The sequence below is a fragment of the Tachyglossus aculeatus genome, chromosome 12 (assembly GCF_015852505.1).
Source record: "Tachyglossus aculeatus isolate mTacAcu1 chromosome 12, mTacAcu1.pri, whole genome shotgun sequence".
NCBI lineage: Eukaryota > Metazoa > Chordata > Mammalia > Monotremata > Tachyglossidae > Tachyglossus > Tachyglossus aculeatus.
This window is the reverse complement of record NC_052077.1, coordinates 43,796,522-43,808,998: the sequence shown is the minus strand read 5'-3', so window position 1 is coordinate 43,808,998 and position 12,477 is coordinate 43,796,522. Positions and strand designations below refer to the sequence as shown.

Sequence of the window (12,477 nt, the reverse complement as noted above, 5' to 3'; positions counted from 1 at the left end):
TTGCAAACTGTGAAAATGGGACGGACCGTTTTATTTCCCCCCATTCAGCAGGGTTTTGGGTTTTTTTAATGGTATTTGTTAAGCGCTTACTAAATGCCAGGCACTGTACTTTAGCACTACAAGCTGATCAGGTTCTTGCAAACTGTGAAAAAGGGACATTTTATTTCCCCACATTCAGTAGGGTTTTGGGGTTTTTTTAATGGTATTTGTTAAGCGCTTACTAAGTGCCAGGCACTGTACTTTAGCACTACAAGCTAATCAGGTTCTTGCAAACTGTGAAAATGGGAAGGACCATTTTATTTCCCCCCATTCAGCAGGGTTTTGGGTTTTTTTAATGGTATTTGTTAAGCGCTTACTAAACGCCAGGCACTGTACTTTAGCACTACAAGCTAATCAGGTTCTTGCAAACTGTGAAAATGGGATGGACCATTTTATTTCCCCCCATTCAGCAGGGTTTTGGGTTTTTTTAATGGTATTTGTTAAGCGCTTCCTAAATGCCAGGCACTGTACTTTAGCACTACAAGCTAATCAGGTTGGGTACATTCCATATTCATTCATTCATTCAATCGTATTTATTGAGCGCTTACTGTGTGCAGAGCACTGTACTAAGCGCTTACTAAGCTCCATATCCTACATGGGGCTTACGGTCTTAAATCCCTATTCATTCATTCAGTTCATTCGATCGTATTTATTGAGCGCTTACTGTGTGCAGAGCACTGTACTAAGCGCTTGGGAAGGACAGTTCAGCCACAAAGAGAGACAATCCCTGTCCACAGCAGGAAGCAGCGTGGCTCAGTGGGCTTTGGAGTCAGAGGTCATGGGTTTGAATTCCGACTCCGCCACATGTCTGCTGTGTGACCTTGGGCAAGTCACTTCGCTCCTCGGAGCCTCAGTTACCTCATCTGTAAAATGGGGATGCTGACTGAGAGCCCCACGCGGGACAACCTGATCACCTTGTATCCCCCCAGCGCTTAGAACAGTGCTTTGCACATAGTAAGCGCTTAACAAGTGCCATCATTTATTTTTTATTTTTTCGAAGGGGGCTCATCCCCATTTTACGGATGAGGTAACTGAGGCACAGAGAAGTGACTTGCCCAAGGACACACAGCACACAGGGGGTCTTGTGCCCCAAACATACCTGGGGCACGGCACAGCACCTACAGAGCAGCCTTGCAGGGAGGGGACGTTTGGGAGAAAAGGCAGGAGCCCCTTGTCTGCCGTGTGACCTTGGGCAAGTCGTTTAACTTCTTTATGCCTTAGTTACCTCATCTGTAAAATGGGGGACCAAGACTGTGAGCCCCACGTGGGACCGGGACTCTGTCCAACCTGATTAGCTTGTACCTACCCCAGTGCTTAGAACGGTATTTGACAAAGTACGTGCTTAATAAGTACCATTATTATTATGTGAAGAGATTATGGTCGCATGGAGGGATTTCAGAGTGGGTGAAGGTAGAGGTCAAACAGTGACTAGAGATAAAATAGAGTGTGTGTCCAAGTTGGTGAGTTGGGGCGGGTAGTGGGGAGCAGGAGGTCAGCGGAGTTGAGGAGTAAGAGGAAGCGGGCGGCGGAGTATGTTTTGTTCCCAAATGTTCTTGACTTTTTGCAGTGTTCATGTGACTCTGGGAAGAGTGAAATGGGAGAGGCTAGAATGTTAATGAACAGGAACAGGTGCTCAAGAGCGAGTTCCCTGCCGTCTGCCCCAATCTCCCCTCTGGAGTGGAGACGGGAGAAGGGAACCGAGAGGTCGAGGGAAGGTCTCTCTGCAGGGCTAACACCCAATTTTATTTTTTCCCTAACCGATTTTAGTTCAGAAGTGAGAAGGTTTTCTAAACTCGAAAATGATCCCCGACAGCCTGTGAGCCCATTCAGGAGTTTGCATCCTCCTCAGGCTCCAGAAACAGCTTTTTCTCTGCTTTCCAAATCTCGGGCATTTGGTTGAAATGCCGTGCATCGCTAGGGCAGAGGTTATTGGAAGTGGGCCTCCATCGTCAAAGTCACTGACTCAATCAGTTAATGGAAGGAAGGGTAAAAAGGACGTCACTGACGGCGCGGTTGGTTGACGGGGGGCGGTGGCAAAGATGAGGGTGGGGGTCCAGGGGGACGACATTTAGGGCGAGAGTGGTTGGCGACTGTGAGGGCAGCTGGCCAAGGGGACAATCAGCCAACAGTTCCTCCTTCCGTCCCGGTGCCTCGCCAGAGATCCCAGGCCATGGGCCACATGGCTGCCCCAGGATGACATTCCTCCGGTGAATTCTTCACAAATTACCATTGACCCCAAAATAATGACCACCGGCCGAAAGCGACAAACATTGTTCAGTCGCGGCCTGGGAAATAATTGCAAACCAGGGTCTCACCCACAAGTTTCGTCTTGTAGAAACAACATGGCATAGTGGATTGAGCATGGGCGAGACTCAGAAGGTCATCGCTTCTAATCCCAGCTCCTCTGCTTGTCTGAGTCCCTTCCTTCCTCTCCCCCTCGTCCCCCTCTCCATCCCCCCATCTTACCTCCTTCCCTTCCCCACAGCACCTGTATAGATGTATATATGTTTGTACAGATTTATTACTCTGTTTACTTGTTTATTTATTTTACCTGTACATATCTATTCTATTTATTTTATTTTGTTAGTATGTTTGGTTTTGTTCTCTGTCCCCCCTTTTAGACTGTGAGCCCACTGTTGGGTAGGGACTGTCTCTATATGTTGCCAACTTGTACTTCCCAAGCGCTTAGTACAGTGCTCTGCACACAGTAAGCGCTCAATAAATACGATTGATTGATTGGTTGATTGATTGATTGCTGTGTGGCCTTGGGCAAGTCACTTCTCTGTGCCTCAGCTACCTCATCTGTAAAATGGGGATTGAGACTGAGGCCGTGTGGGACAGGGACTGTTTCCAACCTGATTTGCTTGTATCCACCCCAGCACTTAGTACAGCACCTGACACATAGTAAGCACTTAACAAATACCATCATTATTGGTATGATCCGCTTCACCAGGTCCTGACCTAACCCCATCCACTGTCCCGACCTGTTAACTGTCAGCTGTGTGACTTTGGGCAAGTCACTTAACTTCTCTGGGCCTCAGTGACCTCATCTGTAAAATGAGGATTAAGACTGTGAGCCCCCCGTGGGACAATCTGATCACCTTGTAACCCCCCCGGCGCTTAGAACAGTGCTTTGCAGATAGTAAGCGCTTAATAAATGCCATTCTTATCATTATCATTATTATTATTTCTGCCCTCCCCGCCCCCCGCCTACCTTCACTCAGAAGGAACAAAGCAAGATCCATGGAAGTTCTCCCTCCATCCAACCCCCCCCCCCCCCCCCCCAACTGCCAGCCCTCCAAAGGCAAGGATAGGCTCGGTTCCCCTTCCCAGTCGGAAAGCCGTCCACTCCAGATTGCCTCTCGGCTTCTTCCGAAGACCAGTTAACCCGGGTGTCGGACTGGAGCCAGCGGACGGGCCACTTTCTTTTTGGCCAGCCCGCCCGGGGAACTCATCTCTCACAGAGGTGAACCTAAAGAACCACAGTCACGATCCGTGAATCGGAACTGAGGGTCCCACAAGGACAACGCCCCAGGTTTGGCATTCCACACGGAAGTCGCCCGGAAGACTTCCAGTCCTGCGGCTCAGATCGGTCGTCGGCTCAGTCGCTGCGGACGGTTCGTCTGGGAAGAGTCAGCGGTCCGAAGGACCTAGCTTTGGGGCGAGCGTTTGGAGCACGGGTTCGCCCCCGTGCCGAAGAATTCGCTTCAAGGGCAGATCTATTTCTAGCCGCGGCCCGTCCTCTGACTTCCACTTAGCCGGGAGGTATCCGTTTGCCAAACTCCCTGGCGATTGTGAGTTGGCACTTCTCAGCCCCGATGACCTCTTCTCCCCCAGGGAGCTTTTCATCTCCACCAACTGGCCGTGTCAGCTGACAGAGAGGTGGAAAATCCTCTGGGGCTTTCGGTCAGAAGTGAAAATTTGAAAGGTGCTTTGTGAATGCACATCCTATTTGTTTGACATTTAACGGTCTTCTGTTGCCGTACAGTAACTCAAAGAATAGAAGAGTGTAAAACGTGACCCATTGATTGGCTCGTAATCATTGTTCTTCTGCCCCCCTGTAAGTTGGGTGGGGGACCTGGTTAGAGTAAGAAGAGGGAGTGGGAGTTCTTTTTTTAAAAAACTGGTGTTTGCTAAGCGCTTAAGTATTGGCGTAGATCCAAGCTAATTAGGTTGGACATAGTCCATGACCCACAGCCCTCCTTTCCTCTTCTCACACTCTCTTCTGTGTCGCTCTGACTGCCTCCCTTTATTCATCTCCCCTCCCAGCCCCACAGCGCTTACATACAAAGCTGTAATTTCCTTTATTTACTGGGCTGTCTCCCTCTTTAGACTGTAAGCTCATTGTGGACAGGGAATGTGTCTGTTTATTGTTTTATTGTAGTCTCCCAAGCACCAAGTACAGTGCTCTGCACGCAGTAAGCGCTCAATAAATACAATTGAGTGACTGCGCTGTGAAGAGAAATAGTCACATTCACAAGTTTAGAGTAGTGCCTTTAATCAGCAGTTTGCCCTCATCTCTACAAAACTTTGCAACTTGAGGAGGCAGAAAACTGCTACAAAATGACCACACTGTTTAAATCAGCAAACAATTATGCTACAAAATGACCACACTGTTTAAATCAGCAAACAATTAACCTGAGTAAATCAAAATCCAGTTCAACAAACTGCACTCTAATCCTCAGGGTAATATGATAGAAGATATAGAAGCAGCAGAGCCCAGGCCTGATCTTGGACAAGTCGCTTCACTTCTCTGGGCCTCAGTTTCCCCAATTCTAAAGTGAGACTTCTCCCTCCTTCTTAGACTGTAAACCCAAGATGGGACATGGACACTCTGACCTGATTGATTTGCATGTATTCCAGCACTTAGTGTCTGACACATAGTAAGTGTGTAACAAATACCATAAAACAAACAATAAATAAATGAAGAGAGGCAGCGTGGCCTAATGGGAAGAGCTGGGAGTCAGAAGATCTGTGAACTTGTCCCAGCTCAGCCCTCGGCCTGCTGTGTGACCTTCCTGGGCTTCAGTTTCCTCCTCTGGAAAATGAGACAAAAATATCTGTCTCGTCCTGCTTCCTGGAAGTGTTGCGAGGACAAAATGAGAAAATCGAGGTGGGCGCTCTTTGGAGAAATGAAAGCACCCGATATGAAGATCTGGATTTTTCTGAAAATATTTTGTAATCTGCTGACTGTGTCTTTCCTATGTCCCCGTAGCTCTTGATTAGAAATGCTTTCCCCATCTTTTAGGCAAAGGAGCCTGGGGAAGTCACAGTTTGGAGGTTTAGGAAGGCTCAGCTTCATGTTTCTAACCGTCAGTTGGTTGTCTTTAACGAAGGCTTTATTGAAGAGGCTTGAAGCGGTGAAGCCGTCAGCGGGGATGAAACGAGTGGAGCAGTTGAATGACTACTACCGGCAGATGGGCTACTTAAACATCTCACCTCCCTCAAGCTGGTTGCAACCCGGGACGCCCCAGACCTGCCCTCACAGTAAGTCAATTTGCTCCTTTGGCATAGAGTACATGGCAATTACCCTCCCCGCCCTCACAGCCTTTTTGAAGGCACGTCTCTTTCAAGAGGTCTTCCCTAAATGAGTCCTCTTTTCCTCTTCTCTCACTCACTTCTGCGTCACCCTGACTTTTTCCCTTTATTCGTCATCTCTCCCAGCCCCACAGCACTTAGGTACATATCTGTAATTTATTTACATTAATGTTCGTCTCCCCCTCTAGACTGGAAGCTCACTGTAGACACGGAGTATGTCTTTTCATTGTTATATTGTACTCTCCCAAGTGTTTAATATAGTGCTCTGCACACAGTAAGCACTCAATAAATACGACTGACTGACTGACCTGGCTAGAAGCAGTATGTTGCCAGCTTCTACTTCCCAAGCACGTAGTACAGTGCTCTGCACACAGTAAACGCTCAATAAATGTGATTGAATGAGTGAATGAATGATCTAGTGGGTAGAGCCACTAGAAGGACCTGGGTTCTAATCCCTCCGCCGCTTGTCTGCCGTGTGACCTTGGGGAAGTCACTTCGCTTCTCTGTGCCCCAGTTACCTCATCTGTGAAATGGGGATTAAACCTGTAAGTCCCATGTGGGATATGGACTGTGTCCAGCTGGATTACTTAGTATCTACCCCAGTGCTTAAAGCAGTGCCTGGCACATAGTAAGTGCTTAACAAATACCATTTGAAAAAACAAAAATCTGTGCCTCAGGCTGATGGCCCTGACATAATTCAACTTGAATCTCCTCCTCCACTAGCCTTAGGGCTCGGGGCAGGCTAGTGTATCTTTCTGGTGTTACAGTTGGCGTCTTTTTCAGTTTCCACCCCAAACCCAAGTGGCTCAATGGAAAGAGCCCGGGCTTGGGAGTCAGAGGTCATGGGTTCAAATCCCGGCTCCACCAGTTGTCAGCTGTGTGACTTTTGGGCAAGTCACTTCACTTCTCTGGGCCTCAGTTCCCTTATCTGTAAAACGGGGATTAAGACTGTGAGCCCCACGTGGGACAACCTGATCACCTGATATCCTCCCCAGCGCTTAGAACAGTGCTTGGCACATAGTAAGCGCTTAACAAATGCCATTATTATTATTATTTCCACCCCCAACAAACACAACACACACACGCATGTCACCACCCGTACCCCGCCCCCCAGAAACGGCCAGTGTGGCTAAGGCAGACAAGCCAGTAGGTGAGATTCCCTGGGAGTGGTCCAGCTACTCGAGGCTTCACCCCACAATAAAGGGAAGGGCAGCTTCAAGGCTTTCTCGATTCCTTGACGAGTCCACCTGCCTTTTACCTCTGAGGTCGGTGGCTTCCCCTTGAGGCCTCAGATTCCCCTGCCAGGGTCCTGGGCTTAGTCCAGAGTCTCGGGCACTCAGTAATAATGATGGCATGCACTAAGCACTTATTATGTGCCAAACACTGTACTAAGCACGGAGGTAAGTACAAGATCATCAGGTTGGACCCAATCCCTGCCCCATATGGGACTCACAGTCTAAGTGAGAAGGCGAACAGGTACGGAATCCCCATTTTACAGATGCGGAAACTAAGGCACAAAGGAGTTGCCCAAGGTCTCTCAGCAGGCAAGTGGCAGAACTGGGTTTAGAACCACGGTCCTCTGACTCTAATCAATCAATCAATCAATCAATCGTATTTATTGAGCACTTACTGTGTGCAGAGCACTGGACTAAGCGCTTGGGAAGTACAAGTTGGCAACATAGAGAGACAGTCCCTACCCAACAGTGGGTTCACAGTCTAAAAGGGGGAGACAGAGAACAAAACCAAACATACTAACAAAATAAAATAAATAGAATAGATATGTACAAGTAAAATAAATAGAGTAATAAATATGTACAAACATATATACAGGTGCTGTGGGGAAGGGAAGGAGGTAAGATGGGGGGATGGAGAGGGAGACGAGGGGGAGAGGAAGGAAGGGGCTCAGTCTGGGAAGGCCTCCTGGAGGAGGTGAGCTCTCAGTAGGGCCTTGAAGGCCTGGACTCTTTCTGGTAGGCCCATGCTGCTTCTCAGTAATCAATAAATATCTTCAGTGGGACTGACTCAGGCCCCGCTGCGGGGAGCCCGCAGGAGAGAAGGTAATCCTCCCTGTGGAATAGCCGGGATCACCAACAAGAGACCAGAGCTGAGGCTGAGCTGCCGGAATGTCTGCCTGCTTCCCACTCACTGGGGATACAGGAAGTGTCTTGCCTGTCATACCCAATTCGTTCCCGACTCCCTTTTCACGCTCCTTACCCTGCCTGGAAAGATTCCAGACAAGAACCTGAGGGCCCCCTAAAACCTCCTTAACTCCTTACCACTGTCTAAAATAATGCTCAGAGGTCATCCCAAACCCAAAACGTTTCAGAGCGGGTTTAGAAAACCAACCCTCAATTCCCAACTTAGAACTAAAACTAAAGGGTTGGAGGGAAATATGGTGGTTTCTGTATTTAACGATCATCACCCTCATCAAAAGTATTTATTGGGTACTTAGTGTGCCAATCAATCAATCATATTTATTGAGCACTTACTGTGTGCAGAGCGCTGGACTAAGTGCTTGGGAGGGTCTCCCTGTACAGACTGTAAGCTCGCTGTGGGAAGGGAATGTGTCCAAACATAACATAAGCAGGCTCCCAAACACTTAGCGCAGTGCTCTGCTCACAGTAAGCTCTCAGTAAGTATGATTGAATGAATGAAAAAATGAACACAACGGAGAGGAGTTGGTAGACACATTCCCTGCCCACACCGAGCTTACAGTAGTCTAGAGGGAATGTGGTCTCTGAATCCTAATTTTCTCTCATTCTTTCTCTGTTTTTGCCAGGGGAAGCCACCGGGAATTCCCGAGTCCTCAGCGTGTCTGGCAGCCCCCGGGTTTCCAGTAGCCTTCGGGTTTCCAGTAGCCCTCGGGTTTCCAGCAGCCCCCGGAGCCCCAACAGCCCCCGGGGTCCCAGTGCCCCTAGGATCCCTAGCATTCCCAGGGGTCCCAGTGCCCCCAGGATTTCCAGCGCCCCAAAGATTCCCAGCGCTCCCAATGTCTCCAGGGTCCCCAGTGCCCAAGTCCCCGCTGCAGCCAGGACCCCTGTTGTGCCTCAGATGCCCAGGATCCCGTGCCCCCCCATTGCCCCCAGGTTCCCCAACGCAACATACACACCCCAACCCCCCATTGCAGCAAGACCACTGTTACAGCGGGTGCGCCCACGGCCCTCGTTCACCTCGGCGACAAACCTGCGTCCGATTCAGCCACTGGGACGGTGCTGAGGCCCGGGGGCCCTCGCCGCCCGGACGTCTGCCCATGAAGATGTCTTGGGACTTGGGGCGTTCCCAACCGCTTCGTCCGATTCACCAAGGAGGGCATTTGTAGATCACTGAAAGTCGCCACACAAGGATGCGCGAGAGTGTCGTGGAGCTATTGAAAGAGGACCGCCGTTTATCGCTTCTCGGAAAGCTTGGCTCGAAACTTGCTCTTGCGAGTATAGTTCTGTCTCCGATCAGTATTTCCCATGAGATAATAGTTATGGCCTCAGAAATAAGAAGGTAGCTGTAAATCTTATTTTCTCCCAGTAGAGCTAGGACTTCCCCGTACTGTGTAAATAAATAGATTGCCATTTTTAGGATCCGACAGGTCTTTCATTTCTGTAAACTAGCCATTAGATAACCCGGTAAGTTGATTTCCTCTATTTTGTCTACGTTTTAGAATGTATGTAAGTATAGGTTGGGATGTAGATGCTAAGGTTAAGGCACTTTAAAGGATTGGTTTTTACCGATCAATAAAATTCCTTATTTTATTGTCGCCGATGAAGTTCAAGTGTGGTTTGTAGTCCTGTTGGGGTTTCAGAGGCCTCCCCTGAAGTCAGTCAGTAGCACCCGGAGGGGCCGGAGTTGGGGCTGGCGGTTTTGACTCTTCACTCGGAGGATCCCAGGGGCATTTGTCCTTGTCCCCTTTCAGATCTCTACCGAGTGAAGACTCACTGTCGGGGACGAAAATGCATCCTAAGCAGCGTGGCTCAAATAGAGCGGGGCCCTGGGAGTCAGAAGGACCTGGGTTCTAATCCCAGCTCCACCACATGTCTGCTCTGTGACCTTGGGCAAGTCACTTCATTTCTCTGGGCCTCAGTTCCCTCATCTGTAAGATGGGGTTTAAGACTGAGCCCCACGTGGGACAACCTGATGACCATATATCGTGGTGAAGAAGCGTGGCTCAGTGGAAAGAGCCCGGGCTTTGGAGTCAGAGGTCATGGGTTCAAATCCCACCTCCGCCACTTAGCTGTGTGACTTTGGGCAGGTCACTTAACTTCTCTGGGCCTCAGTTCCCTCATCCGTAAAATGGGGATTAAGACTGTGAGCCCGACGTGGGACAACCCGATCACCTTGTAAACTCCCCAGCGCTTAGAACAGTGCTTTGCACATAGTAAGTGCTTAATAAATGCCATTATTATTATTATTATTATATATCTACCCCAGCACTTAGTGCTTGGCACATAGTAAGCACTTAACAATTTCTTCTTCTTCTTCTTCTTCTTCTTCTTCTTCTTCTTCTTCTTCTTCTTCTTCTTCTTCTTCTTCTTCCTTCTTCCTTCTTCTTTCTTCTTTTCTTCTTCTTCTTTCTTCTTCATCTTCTTTCTTCTTCTTCTTCTTCTCCTCCTCCTCCTCCCCCCCTCCTCCCCCTCCTCCTCCCCTCCCCCTCCCCCTCCTCCTCCTCCTCCTCCCCTCCCCCTCCCCCTCCTCCTCCTCCCCCTCCCCCTCCTCCTCCTCCTTCCTTCTTCTTCTTCCTCTTCCTCTTCTTCTTCTTCTTCTTCTTCTTCTTCTTCTTCTTCTTCTTCTTCTCCTTCTTCTTCTTCTTCTCCTCCTCCTCCTTCTCCTTCTCCTCCTCCTCCTCCTCCTCCTCCTTCTTTTCTTCTTCTTCTTCTTCTTCTTCTTCTTCTTCTTCTTCTTCTTCTTCTTCTCCTTCTCCTCTTCTTCTTCTTCTTCTTCTTCTTCTTCTTCTTTCTTCTTCTTTCTTCTTCTCTCTTCTTCTTCTTCCCTCAGTTTGACTGGTATCTACCCCAGCATCTAAAAACAGTGCGTGGCACACTGTAATTACTTAACGAGTACCATAGTAGTAATAATAGTAATAATTCCTCCCCAGAGTCCCAGACCCCTTGGGGCTCCACTCTGGCCAAGACTCAGGTCTGTGGTCACTGTGTCCCCACAGTCAGGAGCTAGGGACGTGGGGTATGTCCAAGTGACAAGACGCTACCGTCAGACCCCCGAGCAGGCGTCTCCCTTCACTTGTCAGGGGAGCAATGGTGGGGACTCCACATCCTCGGCTGGGAATTCTGTCTCATTCGTGGTGGGAATCTGCAATCTGCACCACACACTGGCCAATAGCCACACCATTGTGTGGCCAAGCATTGTTCTAAGCACTGGGGTAGATACAAGATACCCGAGAATTGGGCACAGACCCTGTTCTACACAGGCGTGTGTCAGTCTAAGTAGGAGAGAGTGAGATTTAATCCTCATTTTACGCAGGAGGTAACTGAGGCTCAGAGAAGTTGTGATGTGCCCAAGGTTACCCTAAGTAGCAGGTCCAGGATTAGAGCCCAGGTCCTCAGGCTGTAGAAAATTAGCATGGCGTAGTGGATAGAGCACGTTCATGGGTTTTAATCCCACTCTGCCACTTGTCTGCTGTGTGACCTTGGACAGGTCATTTCACTTCGCTTCTCTGGGCCTCAGTTACCTCATCTGTAAAATGGGGATTGAAAGTGTGAACCCCATGTGGGACGGGGATTGTGTCCAATCTGATTTGCTCGTATCCACCCCAGCACTTAGTACAGTCCCTGGCACATAGTAAGCGCTTAACACCACAATTATGATTATTATTATGCTCTTTCCACTAGCCCATGCCTCTTCTCCACTTCATTGCGACTATTGAGTCCTCCAGCTTTCCCTCCGCTGTCCACCACACCCTCTGACCTAAGCCCACCTCACCGTTTTCTCTTCCTTTTTCCCATTTTCCCCAGTCTGGAGAGAGCTTCGTTCAGGTGTTGCCGATCGCCTCCCTCTGCCCTGCACCCAGCCTCTTCCTCCCACCCTCCTGGCATCTTCTTGTTTCCTCACTCTGGCCTTCGGGAGGAAGCCCCAGCCCTGCTAGGATGCGGGGCGGTCTCCTTGCAGATCTGATGATCGGGGAAATGCGCAAGTATCCGAGACGGCGCCTGATCATCTCACCTGCCCCCAAGGCTCGCCGGCCATTTCCCCGGCCTAGCAAGGATGCACGGTGGAAATCCGCTGTCCGGCAGGGCTAGGCCTGACCTCTCCAGCTCTGAAAACGAGTCTTTCACTGTGACGTTGGCTCGCGAGAGTGTCCTGGCTCCCCAGACGTTTCAATCTGAGGTTTGGGATGGCACCTTTGCCAAATCTGAAAGGCTGCCATCATGGGTAGCATTGATGCCCTGAGTGTGGTTGGAGGCCGTTGTGGCATCACCTAAGTGGTTGGCTGGGTGTGGAGGATCCCGGGATGCAGGGGTAGAAGGATCCAAAAGAATGTTTTGGAGACAAAAGGGGGACCTGTTGAGGGTAAGGCAGCATCTCTTACTTCCATTCGTTGTTTCCATAGGCTCTCAATCAGTGCCACTGATCGACTGACTTGCGGGGGGGTTCAGCGAAGGGAATTTCTGGGGTATAAAAAGTTCACTGCACTTTGGCTGGCAGAGGAATGAAGGAAAGTACAGTGCTCTGCACATAGTAAGCGCTCAATAAATACGATTGATTGATTGATTGATTGAAAGGAGGGGAATGTCAATCCTGTCCTGCCTTCTCAGTGAGAGCAAAATGGGACACAGACCCCTCCCCAAAGAGGAAAAACTAAGATTGCTCACACCTGATCCAGCTCAGTGGTGGGTGAGTTACACAAATTCCATAATGTTCTCCCAATGTGGAGATTGGAAATGAGAAGTATGTCCT

The 12,477-nt window shown here is 49.3% G+C and overlaps 1 protein-coding gene across 1 annotated transcript in view; it reads left to right on the top strand.

Annotated features, from left to right (window-relative positions):
- CFAP97 (cilia and flagella associated protein 97) overlaps positions 1 to 9,305 on the top strand; it is a 32,611-nt gene extending 23,306 nt beyond the window's left edge. Inside the window, exons 4-5 of the mRNA XM_038755168.1 lie at positions 5,376 to 5,526; positions 8,357 to 9,305. Of these exons, the coding sequence (XP_038611096.1) occupies positions 5,376 to 5,526; positions 8,357 to 8,793 (588 nt within the window). The 3' untranslated portion in view covers positions 8,794 to 9,305. The remainder of the gene's footprint in view (positions 1 to 5,375; positions 5,527 to 8,356) is intronic.
- Positions 9,306 to 12,477: the final 3,172 nt, after the last annotated feature.